Source organism: Acanthisitta chloris, unplaced genomic scaffold (genome assembly GCF_000695815.1).
Source record: "Acanthisitta chloris isolate BGI_N310 unplaced genomic scaffold, ASM69581v1 scaffold10171, whole genome shotgun sequence".
Classification (NCBI taxonomy): domain Eukaryota; kingdom Metazoa; phylum Chordata; class Aves; order Passeriformes; family Acanthisittidae; genus Acanthisitta; species Acanthisitta chloris.
This window is the reverse complement of record NW_008655508.1, coordinates 65,951-88,592: the sequence shown is the minus strand read 5'-3', so window position 1 is coordinate 88,592 and position 22,642 is coordinate 65,951. Positions and strand designations below refer to the sequence as shown.

At 42.2% G+C, this 22,642-nt stretch overlaps 1 protein-coding gene across 1 annotated transcript in view; it reads left to right on the top strand.

Moving 5' to 3' along the window:
- Positions 1–322: 322 nt before the first annotated feature.
- The window catches only part of USP32 (ubiquitin specific peptidase 32), a gene marked incomplete at its 5' end in the record, with an annotated part of 44,523 nt that continues 22,203 nt past the window's right edge, over positions 323–22,642 (top strand). Inside the window, 10 exon segments of the mRNA XM_009083940.1 lie at positions 323–360; positions 1,332–1,459; positions 7,073–7,178; positions 7,706–7,824; positions 10,742–10,901; positions 17,737–17,868; positions 19,153–19,260; positions 20,037–20,152; positions 20,687–20,749; positions 22,188–22,271. Of these exon segments, the coding sequence (XP_009082188.1) occupies positions 323–360; positions 1,332–1,459; positions 7,073–7,178; positions 7,706–7,824; positions 10,742–10,901; positions 17,737–17,868; positions 19,153–19,260; positions 20,037–20,152; positions 20,687–20,749; positions 22,188–22,271 (1,054 nt within the window).

The window sequence follows — 22,642 nt, the reverse complement described above, 5'->3', positions numbered from 1 at the left end:
AGGACACCAGGCACTCCTGTGTTTCACCATGGATATATTTCCATGGGATTTTCCTGCTTGTTTTATTAAACCCAGGTGTGTGATCCTCATCACTTTGCTAACTGGGAGCTCTGGTGCAGTGTGGTCACACTTGTGGTTTCTTTCTTACACACTTTGATTCTTTTTCTGGCCAGAAGGACCCAGAATCTGTAAGAAGATTTGAGAGGAAACATAACCCAATGGCTGTTTTTACACACAGTTGTTAAGTGGAGTCACTAGTCTGTGTCAGTGTTGACTAGGATTAAAAGTAGGGAGCAATACTTTAATGTGATTTATTTCCTAGGGTTGAATTTTCTTTTGATGAATGAATTAAGTGTAGAAGTTTTACAGAGTGCTGGATTAAGCCCTCAAGTGGTTCTGCTTTATTTTGGCTGACAAAAAGCTTGACAGGCCTTTGGCCCTGTCAGTGTTGTTTCTGTCTGGTTTGTGATATCAGGGTAAAGCAAATGCCTTACTATAAATACAGCTCATGTGCAGCATCATTTCTCCAGGGTGGTGAATACCTCATTCTGCACCTCATGGTGACCTCCACGTGGTCCAGGCCATGGTGTGCTGCTCCCTGCAGCTTGGCCTTGGGCAAGGGACCTGTTTTGTTCCACGAGGTACTTCCCTTCTTCAGCACTTTGTTAGAAAGTTGTTCTGTGCTTGTAAAATCCAAAGGCAGAACTGCTTTCCAGGAATGGGATGTCATCAGACTTTGCACGTTTACAGGTTGTGAACAAGTTTGAGCAGGCTTAGCTGGCAAACAGATTTGGGCTGTGCAAGGAGATCTTACGTGAGGAATTACAGTTAGTGCAAAGTTTTGCTCTGTTAACTTGTGTCTCTCTGTCCTGTCTGTGAGCATGGCTGTATTTTTAATACAGAGGGGTAAACTTGTCACTGGGTGAACCCCCTTGGAAGATGCTGTTGGAGCTGCTCATAATGATATTCAGCACTGTTGGCTGGAGATAATTTCTCTGCAATGTACAACTGATCTCAGCCCTGGCTTGTTTGGCTTTGTGTGACAACAATGGGGCTGAATTCAGAACCAGTTACAATACACTATTGTAGTCAGAAAACTTAGGCAGTGAAGTGTTATAATCAGTGATGTTAACTCTTCTCTCTTTGCAAGGAAGATTAGATTATTACATCTCATTTCTGCTCTTCGGGTAAAATCATACATTTAATTTCCTCTTGGCTTTTTGTAGTAAAGGTAAATGTAAGGCCTATAGGATTTTGAGAGTCCTTTATTACCTTTCTAGAGCATCTTGATTGATCAAACCTCTTTTTCCTCCTCTGTTCTCACCCAACAGTTACAGACATAGAGCTGAAGCGGCTGAAAGATGCTTTCAAGAGAACTTGTGGACTCTCCTATTATATGACTCAACAGTGCTTCATCAGGGAAGTCCTGGGTGATGGGGTCCCTCCAAAGGTTGCTGAGGTAAGCTGTGAAGTGCTGTTCTGCTGGGGAGACACAGCTGTAGATGTGCACACACAAATGTTTTTACACAGACACAGGAGCTACTTGAATTTCTTTCTGTTTCTCGTGCAGTATTGCAGTGTGTGTTCTCTGTCTGATGCTCCAGATCATGGGGTGTCAGGGATGTGTTCTTGGCTGAGCTACTGATTTCAGCCCTTTAATACGTGGCAGCTGACTGAATTAAACCTGAATATCCATATCTCGGGAGGTGAAAGGGTGGGAATTTGTAACCAAACTGTTATAACAGAGGATTTTATTTACTTTGGAGATGCACTTGCTGTTGGTGTCTCTGAGATTCCTTTGGCTTTTTCTTTGTTTCCTAAAGATTAATCTTTACAAGCTCTTAAAAATAATTTTATGTATAATAAATGTATAAATGAAGTGAAAAATAACCAGAATTAAAATCTGCTGCAGGGATATAAATATTAGTGTGTATAGCATAGATACTACACATCTCAGAAAGCAGTAGTACCCTCCTGCACATGTGCATGTTTAAAGAACTGCTTCTTTCAGAGTGTTGCCTCTGTTTTGAGAGAGAAATTCCAATGCTATTGGTAGAGAGGAAAGGCTTACCCAGACCTTTCAAATGATATCTCACTCCATGTCATTTCTCATCACAGCTTCTATTTTTGGTGCCCAGTGTTGTTGCCCTCACAGGCATTGTGCAACTCTTCCAGTTTGGCTTAGCTGATGTGAGTGCTGCTCTGTGCATGGCAAAAGGTTTTACACTCTGGCAGAGTTACTTTTTCCCAAGCTTAGTCATTTCTCCATTCTTTTTTTTTTTCCCTGCTTTTCCTCAGTGTTGACAAGGAGGATGAGACTACTTGTAATGTAGTGAACAGTTTGGGGTTTATGTGGGTGGTTAAGGATTCCCAGGAAAATTTGCAGTGTGTGTTAGCTCCATCAAATTCAAAATAGAGATATTTGCCCATAGCTTAAAACTTGTCTTCAGGATTAGTTTTTGAGTGTGTTCTCTGGATGCTTTGGCTGCTTTTGCCCATCACTGAACAAAAAAATGTATCTTGCACTGCATAGAATTGGTTTGAAATACTATGAATGCTGTGGATTTTATATTATGATTCAACTTGTCCCTTTTATGTCATTATTAAAGATTAAATTGCTGATTTGGATAAACTAAACTTTTGGTCACAAATGAGATTTTAAGTTTTCAGATCTTTGCTGGTTACTTTCTATTGAAATTTTTTTTTTTTTGCTAGAATATCTGTCCTTAAAGACCCCATTGTGGTGATGATTATGTCATTATGGTTATACAGCCATTCTTGGTTTCCAGGTGGTGAAATGAAATTAATGGAAGACTCATAATTGGGTTTTGATGGCATCTCATCAGAGCTCCTCTCCAAATTCAGTGATGCTGTTCTAGCTGTCGTGCTCAGTGTCGTATCTGGGAGCCTGAAGACTGTAAATTTGGGCAAAATTTGCATTAGATTCAGTTCATACTGTAAAGAGAAGCTTTCTAATTCCTGGCTTCAGCAGAGGGAAAGGCAGGCAAAGTCATTAGGCAGCTGAGGATCTTGTTCTGAGTTTGCAGCTAGTCAATCATGAGAACAGATCATTTCGAGCCTCAGGTTTCTGGGCTGTCCTCTCTGCACCTTGTGAATAACTATTTGTCGTGTCTGAGCACTGATAGGCCTTTAGGAATTCCTTAAATTCAAAATCCAGGAGTTTTGCAGCCATGGACCAGAGAACTGCAGCCCATGGGACTTTGGTCAAACAATTTGCATGATTGTCATGCACACAAAACAGCTTTTAAATGTTCAGGATAGGAATGTTCCGGGAGGAAAAATGGTGTTAAAGGTAATAATGGGCTGGGATGAAGAGATGTGCTGTGTGTGTTGAGCTGCAGCAAAGCTGCTCAGGTGGTGAGGGGGATGCACACAGCTTTTGGCTTGAAGTATAAGGAAATCATGTCATTACCACAGGCAGTTGTGGGCACCTGCTAGCAGAAGTGGTGCTGGGAGGAGGAGGAAGGTCAGAATGCTGAGAGATTTCAAGAAAGCTCTTTTGGAAGCTTTGTATTTTAGGCTGAGGAGGAGAACAGTGAGAAAGGAGCTCCTAACCTCAGTACAGTCATTGCAGTGACTCATTAAATTATATCTCTTCCATATAGCTCCATAGCTGCTGCTGTGAGTTGGTGTACACACAGCCCTCACTGATACTTCCTGAGGAGTTATGTGTCAGTGCAGCTTCTTCTCCAAGTGTGACCAATTGGTTAACAAGCTGCAGTGCATGGAGAGCAGGGATGGAGCCAGCAGAGACAGGAAGGGCACGTTGAGGGGGCAAGAGAGCCAGAACACAGACTTCCCAAGGACTGGGAGAGGAGAGGGGTCGGAAGGATAAACCCAGGAGAGACTCTGGGACATTCTATCCTCTAGAGAAAAGAGCCTGAGCATCTTCTCCTGCTCTTCCAGCAGCTTCCTGGAGCACATGGGCACAGGGCCAGGGACTGGGACCTGAAGGGAACTGTTGGCATGGACTGTTTAACAGAAAAGGAACCATCTCATTACACTCTTCAATTACCCCTGAAACAGAACATGTCAGGCTTGAATCTTATATAAAAATTACTGTGTAGCATCTAATTATCCTCAATTTTACATCCTGAAATGTAAGTTGCTGTGATAGCCTGGGTGTGGCTATTTTAAGTCAAGCTGCAACAGGATGAAGTAATTTTGGAAAACACAGAGTTGCATCAGGTTTTGATGGGGAATGTTGTTAGAAGTTTTCCAGACAGCACATTCATGGGTAAAATTTGGAGCTGCTTCATTAGACATACACACTAACCTCTGTGAGGTGTTTTATGGCTGTGCAGTGTTTATAAACTCTTCCCAAGGAATGGTTAAGCAGCTCAACTCAAGGCAATGCCCATGGTACTAATTCCATATGTTACATACTGATACATTGGGCATTATCCAGAGTTCCTTTTCTGTGTTTATACCATGAGCACAATGTGCTGTGTCGAAACATTAGATAACTGTAATATTTGGCATTCAGCTGATATCATAACTGAGAAGTACAAAGTTCAACACAAGTGAGTGGATGTTTTAACTGCCTCTTTTAAACCCAGCAATGATTGCAGTGTACTAGAAAGGCAAATTGCCTCCATGGGCACTGCAGCCTTGAAGGCATCTTGTGGAAACAGAATGGTGAGGCATGGAAAGTGTGGAATTCAAATCCCTGCCATGACATTGGCCATGAAACCTTACACAGTCATTGTGTCCAAACAGAGCACAAATTTGGGTTTGGTAATTTATCCCTTCAAGCATTTGTAAGTGGAGTAAACTTTGGTGGTAGAGGAGGCTGCTCTGAGCACCCTGTGCACGTGGATGTGCTTGGGGAATGCTGTGTCTGAGAGTGGAGTGAAACTGAGCTCCTACAGAATGTTTTCTGGAGCATTAAACCCTCCTGTAGTGCTGCCCTGGGGGACACTGACATGCCTGAAGACATATTTTAATAGTCTGAAGTGGATAGCAGTGGAAAGGGCTAGGACAAGGTGGGCAAGGAGAGGATTTTCTGCAGGTGACACAGAAGGAGGTGGAGGTGAATGTCCTCAGGGACTCTACAGTAGCAAATCCCATGTAGCTGTGCTGGGTGTTTGCTTATCTTCTTCTTGCCACCACAGCACTGTGTGGCTCAGCCAGGTCTAACCAGTGCCCTTGACAGGCCCATGACTGGTTTTGTTTGGTCACTCCCAGTCCTTGGCTTGACTGGAGATGGAACCACCCCTGTGATAGTGCAGTGTCTCACCCACACAGCTCTCTCCTGCCAACCTGTGCCTGGGGACTGAGCCTGCAGCCCTGGGGTGGCTGTTCTGGAGGGGAAAGAGGGAGAGAAACAGAGATTTGGGCTCTGCTTGTTGAACCTCTTGTAGAAACCCAACTCATTAAGGCTGAGGCACTTATAGAAACACAGATCTGTCTGAGCTTTGTCCTGAAATGTTTCTGAAGCTCCTTTTTTGAGCCTCACACCATTATCCTCCAGACTCTCAGAGGATACACGTGCCCCTCTCTGCAGATGTGGAACTTATTAGGCATAAAATATATTCTTTGGGAGTTTTCGGTTGATTTCTTCTGCCTTTTTATTTTTAATAGGAAAACCTGCAGGTTCAAGTCCTCACAGTGATGTTATTGCACCTGCTTGCAGAGCTTCCCTCTAACTGCTGCTGCTTTGTTTCCATCTTCACTCAGAGCTGTCTCTGAAAAGTGTCAGGTTACTATAAAGAATATACTCAAGGCTTTACTGGAGAAAACTGAAAAATCAGGACCTAACCCCCCCTGTACACATCCTGGTTTTAGTAGTGTTTGTTTAGATTGTAATTCAGATTCAAGCAAAGAAAATACGATTTAAAATGTGCACAACACTTTTCTCAAGGTGATGTCTGGTCCAAAAGTTCTATTTAAAAACCAAACTGAGCAAAGAGGAATGTTATCCAAGCCATGATCAGTGACAAATCACTCTGTTCTGGTCCTTCACAGCAACAGTTCCTCATCAGCCACACTGGATACTTTCTGGTTAGATGCTCTGTGTGATACCTGTAAGAAAATCAAATTATAAGACACAGACACTGAAATAATTCTTCTACGTAAGAATAATAGATCAGTTCTGACTGCATTAAATTGTAATACCTGCTGCAGGTTTCTGTCTTGGGATCCTGCCGGAGCAGATTTGGGATTGCAGGAGGAGGCTGTGTTGGAAGGGCAGCACAGCACACGTGTTTTCCTGTGTGCTCTGGAGTGTTAGAGGCCAAGTGAAGTCATGTATTGCAGGGAGTGAGTTGGTCTTTCTTGTTTACTAAAAATAGTTGCTGTTTGTCCTAAAACGACTGACTGACTTCATAGCTCATAGATCAGAGCTGAATCCCTGGTGAGATGCTGATGGAGAAGTGAAGCTGCAGAGTACACACATCTCCTGGGCAAGGTGGATGGCTCAGCTCACTGTGTGGCTCCTTGGCCACTTGTGCTCTTGGAAGAACTTCAGTGCTGATTTCTAGTGCTTTCTCTGGGAAGACAGATGTCAATGCTGCTGTTGGAGCAGGGACAGTCATTGTAGCAGCACTTGCAGTGTTAGGATAGTGCAGGTAGAGTGGAAAATGGTTTTTGAGTCACAGCTTAGCAGTTGATGTTGATGGGTTTCTGGAAGTGATTGGGGCAATGAAACACTTGATGGCCCAACAATCCCCTTGTTAGCTTTGAGAGTATCAGGGACCAGTCTGGAGATTTCATCTTCATTACCTTGACAAAGAGGTGTGGGGAAATAGCAGCAGTGAGCAAGGCAGGAGTGTCTTCACCAGAGGATTCTAAGGTGGCTTATTTTTGCATTGCTGTTCATGACAAGTCCCTGTGTTTCCCTGAGTGAAAGACAATGGAAAGGTTATTTTATCAGTACCAGAAGAGCTACCTCAGTGTCACACAGTTCATATTTGAAGGGTGTTTAGCTGAATGTGAGGTGAAGAGGCCAAAACCCACGTAAGACACAGCCTCAGTATTAGCTGTTGCTTTTAGTTCTGACATCTGTTTGTTTGCCCTGGTTTTGGTTAACTTCTCTGTTTGGTTCTTCCAGGTTATCTACTGTTCATTTGGAGGAATATCCAAAGGGCTGCACTTCAATAACCTGATAGTTGGGTTAGTTCTACTTACCAGAGGCAGAGAGGAAGAGAAGGCCAAATGTAAGTGATGTAACTTTGAATAAGACAGTGGATAGGGAGTGTAAAATACACAAAGAATAAACTGTGGTTCCTATTCTCATGTGTAACCAGAGCATACATTTTCCAGTACAGATTTTTTTAGAATTTTTGGCTTTATTGTTTGAAATTCAATCCATTTTGTTTTCTGTGCTCGCCAAAATGAAGTATTTGACAAGTCCTCATGAATGTAAATGTTGGGATCCTCCAGAAAGCCTGATGAGCACTGTCTGTAGGCAGAGGAGGGAGGATGGCATTGATGTTTTTCAAAACAAATGAAAGCATCTGCCTACTGACTTCTGTTGTTTTGTCTTCTTTGTTAATGTGACTTGATAGTATTTATTTTCCTTTGGATTAGTGGACAGTGGTGAAAGAAAATGGAGAACTTGACCTAAACCTTGTTGAGCTCTACTGAAATTAATTCAGCCTAAGCTTTTAGTCCTGTAGTTGTTGCACAGCCTTTGGCATTCTTAGCCATTTAAAGCTGCTAACACATATCTCTACTTCCTCAGATATTTTCAGCCTCTTCTCTAATGAATCTGGGAGTTATGTTGTCCGTGAAGAGATGGAGAAGATGCTGCATGTGGTTGATGGGAAAGTCCCAGAGTCACTCAAGAAATGTTTCTCTGAGGTATTTCATACAGCTTTTATCCTCCTGCATTTACAAAGAAGTGAAGATTACATTAGGTAGTTTGTTTTTGATGCTCCTGCACATATGGGAACAAATTGACCTTGTTTGAATTGGGTAAAAGCTCATAGTTTTTTATGTTGGAAGATTGCTTGTAATTTGTCTTGATGTGAGCAGCAGTTTGGTAGAGAAATGCAGGAATTCTCCATGCTCCTGTACTTACTGTGCTGCTCTCAAAGATAGCATTTCCCAAGGGTAATCATCTTATCAGGTGAATTTAAATACTTATATTGCTAGTGGGAACTTAGTCATTAGTGTGGACATTTCATTGCAATTAGGGGAAAATCTAGAACAGATCTGAGGGAAGATCTACATCCTGGATTTCAAACTGCCTGCCAGCAGTGGCTGCTTAAAAATAATAGTGTTAGAGTATTACTCTTGTCTCACTGTTCCTGCAGGAGCTGCAGCATTTATTTATGCTTTAGGTCATTTGAGAGATGTAATCTCCATGAAGCTTGCTGAAATCCTCCTCTAAAACAGGCTGTGGGTACTTGGAAATATTCAGAGATGATTCTTGGGCACCAGTGATCCTGATGAATTGTCAGGGGTTTGTGCTTTGGTTGCATTGTTTGGTGTCAGAGGAGTCAGGTCAGCAAAATCTAGACATCATTCCACATTCCAGTGCCAATGGATTGACTAGATTGACTCACAGCTTTATTTGTGACTATCAGGTTACTGAACCACCTTGGATTTCATTGTGCTGTATTGAAGCTAACTTTGGTTCTGGGCACTGGCTGAGCCAGGCTCGTTGGACCTGGCACTGGGATGGTGTTGGCTCTGGAGGCAGTGATTACATTCCTGAGCCTTGGCTGGAATGATAAATCATATGTCACCTGCAGTCCAGCTCCTGGAGCTGCCCCACGGCCACACAGCCTATTTATAATTCCCATCAATATGGTGTGATGAATTGCACCCTAGAAGCTAATTGCACACTGTCCAAGAAATCCAGAAATACTTTATGAAGACTTGCAGGAAGATAAGTATCAATCTGGCTTCAGAGCATTTTCCTGTTGAGGAAAATGCTGCATATTGATTTTTTCCTTTTCGAATGAAAATAGTGTAATAACCCACTCAGCAGGATTTACTGGGCTGTTAATCATCCTTGGGCATTGCTGGAGAGTGGGAAAGTTTAATGTTCCTGCTGTGGGCCTTCCTGCCTGCCTTATGGAGGATGAGTTTATGCTTTCAAGGATGATGTTTATAGGTACTTCTGTTCTTCAGAACGATTGCACGGGCTCAGCTAGAAATAGAAGCTTTAAGACCTGAGTTTTCCTCATTCTGGTTTGTGGAATGCAGGGAACACATTCGGTGTGTATTGCTTAAGTTTCATCATGGCTCAGTTGTAACCATTACTTGCTTCAAATGCTTTTTTTCCTCCTGTCCAAAGTTTTCCTTCCCTAATCAGTTGGAACAGTTGGGGTGTTAGTGGCACAGCTCTGGTTGTGTTTACAGAGAGAAGTGCAAAACACAGAGGGAGAGAGGGGAACAGGTAGTAAGAAAATGTTGTGACTTGATCCGAACTGCTCAAGAAATTAAATAATAAATGAAAGAAATTCCTCCCTGTGAGGTGCTGAGACACTGGCAGAGGTTGCCCAGAGCAGCTGTGGCTGTTCCATCCCTGGGAGTGTTCCAGGCCAGGCTGGATGGGGGTTGTAGCATCCTGGGCTGGTGGGAGGTGTCCCTTCCCATGGCTGGGGGTGGGATGAGATGATCCTTAAGGTCCTTCCAACCCAAACCAGTCTGGGATTTTGGGATTTGTTGGAGGAAAATGTAACACACTTTATTCTAGGAAAAAGAGGCATAAAAAGAATGAGTCTCTGGACCCAAAATAATCCCTCCAATGGGCTGATGAAGCAAATGCTTTAGCAGTGCTGGTGATTAACCATTTGAGCATCCTGGCAAGGGAAGCTCTGCATTTTCAGTTCGCTGCCGTTGGCACTTGCAGATAGTCTGTGGCCAAATGTGAATTGTTGGATTCTGTAGAGATGTAATTCAGTGAAGTTTAATGGTCTGTGATATGAGGGGAGTTTAAATAATCAATGGCTTGAAACCTCTTCCACTTTGCAGACCCCTGTTTATTTCCCCTGGAGATTAAAATCTCCATTTAATGAGTTTGTCTACTGATAATGGGTTTGCTTTTATTTTAGTTAGTTTTGGAGGTCCTGGTGAAATAAGTGTGCTGATCCCTATGGTTTCATGGCCACAGCTTGGAAAGGATTCAGCTAAATGGTTGAAACAGCCTCTCCAGCATTGAGATTCTGTGGATGTTAGAGTTTTGATGTGTTCCTGACCAGGGAGCTCCAGGGGACATCCAGCCAGAGAGCCTGAGTGAGGATGTCATGCTCACATATATGCTCCAAAGTGGCTTTTGGTCAGTAGAGGCAGAACATTGACATATTCCTGCAGTGATTCATCTTCCCAAGTCTGATTTTTTTTTCTCTGTGAAGTGGTTGTATACCTGTATGGATACAACTGAATGCCTGTGACTTTAGAGCACCTGTTATTTGGCACCATAAACTTTTATCATAATAAATTTAAATCCATAAAAATGGCCTCTGCTGTTTGGAGTTGTAAGGAATCATTTTTCTTTGAATCCCTTTAACCTGAGCTTTGGAGTAAAGGAGTTTCCAAAGGCCACACTGAGTAGGTGGTTGAAATGCAGAGAGAGCTGAGAAGTTAATTGCCCTCCCAGTGCTGCATTTCAGAAGGAAAGGGAAAACCAGGCATAGCTCCAAAGAGAAAAATTACTTTAGTACTTATTTTTCTAGGAGATTGTCCCAATTTTTTGCTCCTGTAGCTGGATGATTCCTGTTGACTGCTACTGAGCAACACTGCTCACACTTTGTGGTTTTTCTTACAGGGTGAAAAGGTGAACTATGAGAAGTTCAGGGTTTGGCTGTTGCACAACAAAGATGCTTTCACCTTCTCCCGCTGGCTGCTCTCTGGGGGGGTGTACGTGACCCTCACTGATGACAGTGACACCCCAACCTTCTACCAGACCCTGGCTGGAGTCACCCACTGTGAGTACAGGAGCTGCTTGTTCTGCATTTTGAGGAACTGTTTCAGGGCTCACAGACAAACTGTTGCCTTGGTGCAGTTGTTCATTAAATCTCCCTGGCAGTTGGGTGTTCAGTGAGATGAAATTTCTGCTCGCTGCTAATTTGTTCTCTGCTTTTTGTGCTGTGATTTGTAAAACATTGTGATGTACAAGGACACTGGGGGTTGTTATTTTTAAGAGATAACAAGGCTGTGATTACAACACTTGTAGTAGAAGTTTTGGTACCAAGCAAGTTAAAAAAAAAAGATAAAAAATTCAAATATCTTCTCTTTGACAAATAACTTTTCTGTTCCACTAATATTGGGTTGGTATTTCTAGTGGATCATAAAGCTATTGAGACAGTTCAGAAAATAATGTTTGTTTCAACAATGTGTTACCTCTTAATATGCTTATGCAGTAAAATAAGTAATACTCCTGGCAGGTTATGTCAGGGGGCTAAATTAACTGAGGAGAAGCCTCCTCAGGATTTACAGTTAGGAATAATCTGCAAAGAACAAGTGCTTCCTTGTGTCTGTATTCATGTGGAAGAAGGAACAGCTGTTTTTTAAATAAAATCTGCAAACAAAAGGTTGATGAATGATACTTGATGCACAAGTGTATTGTGAGCATCCAGGGACTGGGAGCTCTGGGAGGAGCTGTCAGTGATCTGTGTTTCGTGTACTCTCACAGATTTTCTCAGTGGTGTCAGGGTGACACTTAACCCCCTTAATGGGAGAATGGAAGAACCAGCAAGTGAAATGATGCTTGGTAAACTGAGGCAAACACTGTTAGCAGGATAGAGTGAAAGAGTGAAAGGTTTTACAGTTTCTTCTGCTGTAAACTCTAATCTGTTGGCACTTGCTGGTGCTGTTGGGAATGTCTCATTTTCCAGCTCATTCCCTCTCTGGGCACAGAGCTCAGGCCTCTTCCCCAGCCTGACCTCACACTCTGCTTCCCAGCCAACATTTTGGATAACATGACAGAGACCTGGAAAACAGCAGTGATCAAATAGTGAGAGTTATTCCCATTGAATTAGAAACAGGCACTGACCATTTCATTGCAGAGCATCAGTAGCTCCATTTAAATATGCTTAATGAGCCAAACTGTCAGGGCAACAAAGGAATAGTAATTTTTCAGTTGTAAATAATATTTCTTTTGGTGTGCAGATGACTTTAATAATATTTCTCAGCACATAATTAGAAGTGCAACTTTAAAGTTACAGGAAGCTGCACACACTTGCTGCTTTTAATCGAATTTTGTTCCATTTCAGTTAAACCATAAATATGAATCATTTCATTTGAAAACTGACAAAATAACCAAAGCCTGTCTTGGATCTCTGTTCTTCAAATCCAGTTTCAGGGATATCAGTCTGTCCTACACGTGAACACTTAGCCATTGGTTTTATATGTATATTTTTAAACCATCATATTGAATAAACACTGGTGGAGCACCTAAATCCCACATTGTTGTCACACTCCTCAGGTGAGACCTCATTTATTTCCATCCTTTGCCTGGAAATATTGATTCTGCTGTAACATAGGTGATGGTTTCCTTTTTTGTGTGTTGTTTTGGTGTGTCTCAGTGTCATGTAATGGGCTGAGAAACTCAGGTTTTCAGTCCTTTTCCAAGAGGAAAACTCTTCCATTTATCAGAGAGGTTCCTGGTTTTGAACCGACAGAATGTTTAATTTGTACTTCTGTGTCACCCAGTTCTTGTGTCACTGAGTTCTGATTAAGTAACATCTGAATCCTCCTTTGAATTGAAGTGACTTCTCTGTTGTCAGAAAAATTCATCAAAGTGCTCCTGCTCTTCCTGACAGCTCTTACCTACTGAGGTGCAGCTGAGACAGTCTGTAATCAGTGCAATAATTATGTTTTAGAACATACATTTATCACTAACTTAATCTAGTGAAGGAGAGGAGCTGTGGATAACCAGACAGGAAGGCTGAAATGGAAGAGTCAGTTTTGAAACAGTACAGAATTGGAGCTGAATGCTGGGGAAGGAACTCCTGCTGTCAGAGCTGGGTTTGTCAACCTGTAGGGCTTCAGGGAAGATGAAGATGTGAGGCTAAAAGGGAAGTGAAATGAGGTGATCACTTCACTTTGCTCACATTAAGAGGCTGTCTGGATGTTAAGTAAGTGTTGTGAGCTTGCCCACTGCAGCTGTGGTACCCACTCCTGGCACACCATCTCCTCATCCTGCCTGGAAGCCAATTCTGAAGGGTTGGGATTCATTAAAGGTGTTTTTAGCAGCATATTTCACTCAGTGCTGCTTTTTCCAAGTGGACACTTGTGCTTTGAGAGGAGCTGTAGTGTTTAATACCTCTCTGTAGTGTTCCCACCTTAAGGCACTGATCATCTGCTGGATAACACCTGAACAGTCATCTCTGACCCACACAAGGATCTGTCTTTTTTTGAGCTTAGAATATTCCTTTCTCCGTGTGTTTATTTTCCAGCTAGGAAAAGCAAAAAGATGAAAGTATGACAACAGCTCAGGCCAATAAGTAAAAGCCTCAGTGTCACTTAATCTGCATCTTGGTGATCCTCTTAGTTCCCAGGCTATTTTATGTCTTGCAAAGCAGCTCTGGGTGCCCAAGTCCCAGAGGCTTCTGTGGGTTCATTTGGAAGCCACAAACAAGTGTGAGTGGTCAGAAGGAGTGTTGGGTGTCAGTTCTGCTGGATCTGCCTCACCATGAAGAGCTCTCTGTGCTGCTGGGGACTGGGAGCTGCCTGGGGGATATGATGGTAAACAGCAAACCAGTCCAAGTCTGGGTTAAAATGTTGGGAATATGGTATGTTTCTGCTGCTGTGAACCAGAGAGGATTGTACCAATAGGTGGGTAAAAATTCCAGTTTTGGGATGTGTTTAAATACGTAGTGAATTGTAGTCCTGGAGGGGATTGTAGTCGATTGTGCCTTGAAATTGTTTTATCCAGGATTATTTGTGGCTATGTGTGGAGTGTTTAAGGACAGGCATTTCATGGGAATGGCAGGAAAATGCAGGATGGGATGGTGTTTAGTGCTTGGCACTGTCATGCAAGTTGACTGTCAATCCCTGTGGCAGCTGCTTTGAAATTAACTCCCTTTTAGTAGATTAAACTGCATATTTTGGCTGGAAATGTTTACCTGTTCTTCCTTTACAACATGAAGACTTCAGGTGGACTTGGCATTATCATCCCTCTGATCCTATTTGTCTAATTCTTAGCAAACAGAACCAAGAAACTGTATTTCTGCTTTTACAGGTGTGAAAGTTTTACATATTTCTAAAGGAAAAACAGCACATGGAAGTGAACTGGTAGTGTATGGGTAAATTTCACAGTGTCTCCATGTGACCTCAGATAATAATATCATGTCTTAATTGGCAAAAATGAATAATTCCTTGGCCTAGGGAGCCTGTCTGTACATGTAAGATGCTTTTAAAGTCATCTGAATGAAACCCCAGTTCACACTTTGTGATGTGATTTGAACAGGCATTGGGGGGAAAAAAGTTTATATTTTGCAAGGATCAAATCCTTTATCCCTATAAAAGCTCTTCAGACTGTGGTGTTTTGTCATGCACATTAATATGTTTGGCTATTAAGCACTGTCTGCTTTTCTCATGCTTCATTTGCTTTCCAAAACAAATACCATTATATGTATAATCACCAATTGCAAGAGATTTCTTTTAGTTTACATTTAGGGAGGAAGAGATGATACACTGCCTATCCTGAGACTGATTTACAAGATTCTGTGCAAAAAAAACCCAAAACTACTCTGGAGAAATCAAATTACACAATAGTTGAGTTCCAGCTCCGAGTTAAACTTCGTGTGCTGCAATCCAATCAATCCTCTGTTATTAGTGAAATATTGCACTAGGCTAAAATTCCTCGCTGCTGTGAATGAAAAATATTCCTTTGTCACAGTTTTTCTTGTGTTCAACCTAATTTGTGTAAGGCTAATCAGAACTAATAATGTTTTTTGGTACTTTGTCAATTTGTTTGGCTTTGCTGTGAGAGGTCAATGCACTGGGGCTGCCTTGGCTGTAAAGAAAGTACTTATCAGCTCTTCTTTTAAAGATGATTATGTGATAGTTCTGTGTCTTTTAAATGATCATGTGACTTTAACCAAAATGCAGATAAGATACTCTCTGGTAATTTCTGTTTTCTGAGATTAAATATTGATAAATGAAGGCAGCACTGTAGAAACATCTCTGATGTGCAGTTAAAAATTGTGGAGTACAACTAGCTTCTCCTACAGATATTAGAGAAAGGTTCTCTGTCAAAATAAAACAATCTTTCCATTCTCAAATCCTAAAGCCAACACTGTACCTGCCAGGAAAAGCAGGTGTCAGATTTCCCCCTCACTGAAGTCCATGTGAGCTTCCTTGTGGGTTTTGGACATTCTTGGCCGTGGCATCATTTCAGGAGTGAAGTGTCACTCACACACTTGTTATTCTTCCTAGTTACAAAGGTGGATTAAAAGGAAACAAAGTGATTTACATGCTCATGCACAAGAGAGCATAACTAATGCTTTTGTGTTTGCTAATGAGAGCAGTAATGTGGATGTGCAGTTCTGGGAAATGACAGGGCAAACCTCCCCTCTCTGTGCAGCTGTTCAGGCAGTGTGAGAGCTCTGGGATTCTCCTCCTGTCATGTCTTGTGAGCTCTCTTATCAGCCCTGTAGCACCCTGACACCTGGAGAGGTGACAAGGCTGAGGGAGGTGTATTTTCTTTGGTAGGTTCTGTCTCCTCTGGTGTTGTGCTGACTGTGGTGGGGCTGATGTGCTGGGAAATCATCAGGGCATGAGAATCAGGACATCCCTTGGATTCTTTTGTGTGTTTCCCTGTATGTCTTGGAGCATACCAGATGCAGTTGTGCATCACTTGACTGTTCTGCTTAGGCTCGTGGAGCTGCTCACATCTGTGCCAGTGCTAAGCACCTGGATATTTTATGTTCTGTGTATTTTCATGTGCTGAACTTGTAACTTCATTTCTCTTCGTTGTTAATATTCCTTGAATGTTTGGATTGCTCCTTCCTTCTGTATTGGGGACAGACTTCTAGTAGGGCCTGTAGTGATGGCATGAAGGGTGATGGGTTTAAGCTAAGAAAGTAGATGAGAGAGAGAAATTTGTTATGATGAGGTTGCTCAGAGAGGAGGTGACTGCCCCATCCCTGGGACCAGCTAAGGCCAGGTTGGATGTGTCTCTGAGCAACAGGATCCAGTGGAAGATATCTGGAGGGTGTTGGACTGGGTGACCTTTGAAGTTCCCTTCCAACCCAAGTGACTTGGTGATTCCAACACAACCAAGTGTCAGGGGATGGTAATCAGATCAGGGCATTGGTCCATCGAGGAAGGAGGGGGAAAGGAGAAAGGAAATCAGTCTTTCTTCTGGATCAGCTCTTTATCTGGTGGTGTAAATGCCTGGGATGATGCACTGAGGGTGCTGCAGCCCTGCCTGGGGCTGAGAGGGGAGATAGGGATTAGGGGTGTGAGCTCAACCCCCAGATCTGTGGCATTGGCACTGTGGTCTGTGACTGCACTGAATGCACAGAGGAGAGGGGACACTGCTCACTGGTGTTAGCTGCACGGTCTGAAAATATCTTTGCAAGGAACTGCAAACTCTTTCCACTCCTCCAACTCTACTTCAGCTCTTTGATTCATATCTTTCCAAACTTTCTGCTGCTGAGGGTGAGGTGGTGTGTAGGTTCTGATGTGCCTACTGGGTAGGGACAACTAGTTCATGCTTATTGCAGGTTACCCAAGTTACTATTCTAAGTCAATTACTCCTAATGACAGAAAGAAGGGAAAGAAATCAATAAAATTTCAATTTGCCACCTAACTTTTTCGGGGGGAGGCTCTTGTGTTCTTAAGCCTTACAGGATTATTATTGTTTCTGTAGACTAAACCAGGCCAAATAGCTCAAGTTAAACCTATTAGAGAGCTGGCATGGATTTAAAGGCTCAGAACCATCTGGGAATGAGATCACACGTAGTGGTTCTTAATATAGACAGCTTTGTCATTACATATCTATTGGAGAGCCAATTAATTTGCACTGACCTAAAGCAATGTTGTGACACACTTGCATATGTAAAAAGGTTACAAGTATTGTTGAGCAGAAACTTAATCTTGTTATATATATATTTAATTTCAAGGATAAAGCATAAGGAGACTGATATTTGGATATTATGTTTTGAAAGAAAACAGAAGTTCTTCCTCTGGCTGTTTTTATACACCCTTGTTTTGCACCTTGTTTTACTGATTGGTTTGGGAGTTTGGTTAGTTTTCCTTCTCCTTAAATTAGCTTGTAAGTTCCTGGGCATAAAGAGGCTTGGAGGTTTGTGTAATCACTCCCCAATGTTTGAAACCCAATGGGTTTCTAAGTGAGTCTATAGTGTAAATAATAATGTGAAACAAACCATTTTATATCTGGAGGAAAAAATAAGCTGAGATAGTATTTAAGTGCCACATTAAATCTTAGCTTGATTACTGTATCAGAAGGCTGAAGACTCCAAATGGGAATCTCTCAAGAGTAGCCAAGTGCTACATTATTTTTCTGATAAAAGATCTGGGTTTATTTTTAAAGGCTACTTGACATCTTTTTTGAGGGCTTAAATACTGGATACTTTGGAGAAATAAGATACTGCACATCTAACCTACCTGTTCACTTCACCAGGAAGAAACAGGTGACAATGAAGAGCCTTTAGCAGTGAGAAAAGTTCATGTCTGTATTTCTGAACCCTTGTGAAGGTGTTCTTGGGGTGGAACTCCTAAATGGTGAATAGATAAGGAGATTCTGTGGGTAAAGAAAGTAAATTTCTTTTCTTTTTGTTGCTTATCCAGTGGAAGAATCTGACATCATCGACTTGGAGAAGAGATATTGGCTGCTAAAGGCTCAATCAAGAACTGGACGTTTTGACCTAGAAACATTTGCCCCCTTAGTTTCCCCTCCAATTCATCCATCCCTGAGTGAAGGTATGGAATGTGGGGCAGGTGTGTGAGCAGCTGATGCTGCTGTGGGGATGCTCTGTTGCCAGACAGATGTTATGGCTTTAAAAGTGTCTGAAATGCCTGTTCTAAAATGTCTTTGAAACTTAAATGGCAGGATGATTCCACTGAGTTCTGAGTGCTTGAAAATGGGAAATGGATTTGTTGGGAGGTCTGGAATGATGAGGTGATGCTTCTGTGTGTTGCATTCTTGTTTGTTGGTAGGAAATACCTCCAACTTTATGTCTAAGTTCCCTGTAGGTATTAACATTTTTCATGGGTTCCTTAAGATTCTGTAATGGCAAAATACATTTCTGTCCCTGAGTGGGAGAAAACAAACCATTTGTGAACTGAGAAATGTGAGTTTCAGCAGTTAAATGGCAACTCAGCATGCAAGTCAGATGTTGTATCATGCAGCCAAAGAAACTCTCTTCCCTCATGGTGTTTAGGGAAGATTTTACTCAGGAGACTTGGTCTGGGGATTTGTATGTTGTTATTTATACTAAGAACCCAACTGGTCTGTCCAGTTGAAGACACTCTGGTAATAACTGGAGTTGCAGTTTCTAATTGCCACGTGCTGTGTGGACACAGTCAGGAGCATTCCACTGGCACGTGAGTCCTTGTCTGCAGTCCTGGGGTGACACTGGTTTATCACCACAGGGTCAGCTTTGCTGACAAGTGGCAGCAGGAGGGAGAAAATGGGAAATCATCTGCAGTGGATGCAAACTGGGTAGACTTGACTCGTTTCTGGTCCATCTTAGATGTCTTCTGTGCAGTTACTGTTGCTAAAAGGTGTAATTTATGGGATAAAAATGTTTCTAAGTGCTGAATGAATGGAATTCTGAGATGCTTTGGAAGCTGGTGACTATAACTCCTAACTCAGGGCCAAGTCTGCAGTGGTATTCAGTGATTTCCGTAGGAATTTCTGTTGGAAAAGCCAAAGCCTTTGGCATCTGAGACTCTTTTGGTCCTTTGGCCTTTATGACAAGGCTTGTCCTGACCATATTGGTTCAGATGTCCACTCTGAATCAGTGGCTACAAGGAAGGGCTGAGGATAAGGCCTGTGATTCCATCCGCACCCTTGGTTTGACCAACCATACACAAATGATCTAATTCACCTTCAGAATGTCCTTAGTAGTGCTTAATTATCTTTATTACACTTAAGAAGTTCAAAGTGTTTGTACTCCTTGCAAATGTTCCCATTAACCCTTCATGGAAGTGCTGAGTGTGACTCTCAGGTGCTGTAACAGGAGATGCTTTTGTGGTTTGCAGGTTTGTTTAATGCTTTTGATGAAAACAGAGACAATCACATAGATTTTAAAGAAATTTCCTGTGGGCTCTCAGCATGTTGCAGGGGACCCTTGGCAGAAAGACAGAAGTGTAAGTATGCTAAATGTTAACTGTTAATTTGGGACAAGTTTTGCAGTTTGAGCAACGAGGTTTAGTTGTTTTGCCATCTTGGAGCCCTTTTTTTTTTTTTTCCCCACTGTGTGTCTGTGAGAGATGACAGACTTCACGTGTTAAAAACCCAAAGGAACTTTAAATATCAAGGTTTCCTTTTATAACGGATGATTATAAAATCCACAGTATGAGGTTTAATCTTATTTCATATCAATTATCAAACCGGGGAGAAAAAAAATACCTTTCAGAAGTTATTTTGCAGTGTTCTGCATTATGGTGCAGAAATGTGTATGTCTCAGTGTAGAAAGTGCAAACATTTATCTACTCATTATCTCTAATATAAGCCAAATGTCCTATTTGATTGTCTTGTGGTAAGTAGCATGTCTGTGGCTTGTTCACTGCCCAGTTCTCAGCTGGCTCCCTGCAAGGTTCTGGTGTCTCCAGAGACTTTTTGTTCCCTACTTTTCCCCAAACCATATTGCTGCAACTTAAAAGCCATCCTTCCTTGGAAATTTCTGGATGCACATATGTTCCCTGCTCTGTCACACCAGAAAACACAGCAGAGAATTGCAGGAATCAAGAGTTGAGTTTATCAAACACAGCTGCTCCATTTCCTCCCCCCCACACATGCATCCTGCCTCAGCAAAGCTGTCAGCACTAAATCCTCTGCTGGTGGCTCTGCACCCTTAGATGCTGCAAGAACTAGAGTTGTTGAGTTGTTCTGCTAAGGGAGAAGTGATTTCTTGCTGTCTCAGTTTGCTTCAAGGTGTTTGACGTGGACAGGGACGGAGTGTTGTCTCGCACCGAGCTCAAGGACATGGTGGTTGCACTTCTGGAGGTCTGGAAAGATAATCGGACAGATAAAATACCTGTGAGTTACACTTGGGGTTTTCTTCATTTCCTTCTGGTTAAGTCATCCTTCCACAGTAGGAATGTGTTGTCTGAACGTGTTCCAGTGAGACACAGGTGGCAGCTGGATGGGCCTTACCTTGCACAGCTCTGGCTGCACAAACCAGGATGACTTGGCTATATTTATAGTCTTTCATATGACATAGGAATTTGTGGTTTTTCTTTGACACTGGCACAGGTTGCCCAGGGAGGCTGTGAGTCCCCTAACCCTGGCAGTGTTCAGATCCAGGTTGAATAAAGCCTTGAGCAACCTGCTCTGGTGGGAGGTGTCCCTGCCCAGGGCAGGGGGTTAGGACTGGATAATCCCTAAACTCCAGTCCAACCCCTTAATGAAACTATGTAAAGAAACCTCAGGTACAAAAGCAGAGCTGTGTGAGAGCACTCAGAATTACTCAGAGTGTTCCACATCTCTGCAGGTACATTTTCATTCTGGACACATGCAGCTCCAGACAGTGCTGAGAGACTCTAACTCTGTTTTCTAATCCTTTTGTTGAAGGAGCTGGACATGGGTTTGTCTGAAATCGTAGAAGATATTTTGCATATGCATGATAACACAAAGGTAGGAATTTGCTGTTCTTTCCTCGTCATTTTTATCCCACAGTATCTTCAGGTTATTCATAAGAGAGTAAAACCTTGGGCTTTCTTTAGAGCTGAGACATGTCAATAAAAGAATCTCTCGCAAGAAATGTCAGTTTTCCATTAAAATTTACCACGTTGTTCAATGAGAGAAAGAACATGCTTGAATTTTAGAAGCCATTTTAATGTAGGAAGCTAAACCAAAAATCCATAAGCGGGGGAAATTAATTGGAAGCCCATACTATTTGCAAGGCTTTGCTGTGCAGAACTAACACCAGTTTGAAATCTGATGCTTGGTTTTTGTTCTGGAGAAACTGCTCTTTGGTTCATGTTATAGATGAGCTTCTGAAAAAGGGAGAGTGCATTAGTGTTATGTTTTATGCTATGTAAATACAGGGGAGGTTGTTGCCATTATTGCATCTTTTGCTTCACTAATTGGGGAAGAGTGGCTAGAAACTGTAAATAATTTAAGGAAAACTCTCAAGTATGTCTAGAAATGCTTTAATTACTGGTTTGAATAGTTATCCTGCCTGCTTGTACCCCAACCAAGTGGTGAGCAGATAGTTTATTGGAATTCTTTAATTGCCAGAGCAGTGGAAATTGTGGCTTCTCTCTCTCCTTCATCCTTTGTGGGTTTTATTGTTTGCTCTCTAAAAAAAGGGTAGTTTTATAAACTACTATAAAGCAAGTGGATAGCAGTATTGATTCCACAAAGAGTTAAACCAGATGACTTAAGTCTTCAGAATAACTTTCAGAGTTGCATCATCAATGTGGTGCTGGAAAGAGCTGATGGTGCAGTAATGACATCAATTATTTAACCTCTTTTCGTGTGTTAGCCTTGACCTGTGTGAACTCTGCAGAAAATGGTCTGTAAGGAGAGGCAGAGGAACTGCCACTGCTCTAAAACTGGCTATGAATTATGTGACCATATCAAGATCAGACTGATCCCATCACTGCTTTGGGGGAGCTCAGAAGTTCCTCTGGCATGGGGCAGTGTTTGGTCAGTTTGTGCTGCTGTGACTTGGCAAGTGATGAAGAGTTAATAGGACTTGTGTTGTTAGGGAAGATCCTGAGGCTTTAATGATCCAAACTAGGTTTTCCCAACCCCCAGAGGAAAGTGGTGGGTGTCTGTGTGTGCAGGTGAGGAGCTGAACCTGCCTGATGAGCAGGAGCAGAGGTTACACAGTGAGCATAGCTGATCCTCTCTGCTCTCAAAGCTTTTTGCTTTGTGTGTGTTATGCTAGAACTGCATTTGCCTTCTTTGCTTGGATCCAATTTTATTCTCAACATGGGAGATGGTAATTTTTATCAAATCACTGTTGTTGTCATGCCTTGTACGAGGCATTCCATGAGCATTTCAAGAGAACTAGGTTAATGGTTTGATGGTTTTCCCTTCCCCTTTCCTTCTCCATTTCTCTCAGCTTGGCCACCTCACTCTGGAGGACTACCAGATCTGGAGTGTGAAGAGTGCACTTGCCAATGAATTTTTAAATCTACTTTTTCAGGTATGTTTAGAGGAAATTTAAACTTGCCATTGATGGTGATTAACTCCTGAGCTCTTTGCATGGCCACAAAGTGCAGCATCAGCATTTGTGTCAACACATTTACCCTTCTGTCTCATGCAGTGAGGGATGTGATTTGCAGCTCTGCATTTCCTTGACAGGCTGATTCTCTGTTTGATTATTGTTCCTTTCAGTGGCTGGAGATGCCTCAAGCCTAATTTGTTAAAGTGAACCTGGTGTGCTGTTTAGAAAATGAAAAGAAGCTTCCAGTGTATCAGCAGTTATATTTTGCATTAGACAAAAGCTCTGTTCTTCAACAGTTGTTCTGGCAAATCTCTGCCAACAAAGTCACACAGGGAAGGAGAAAAATCTCC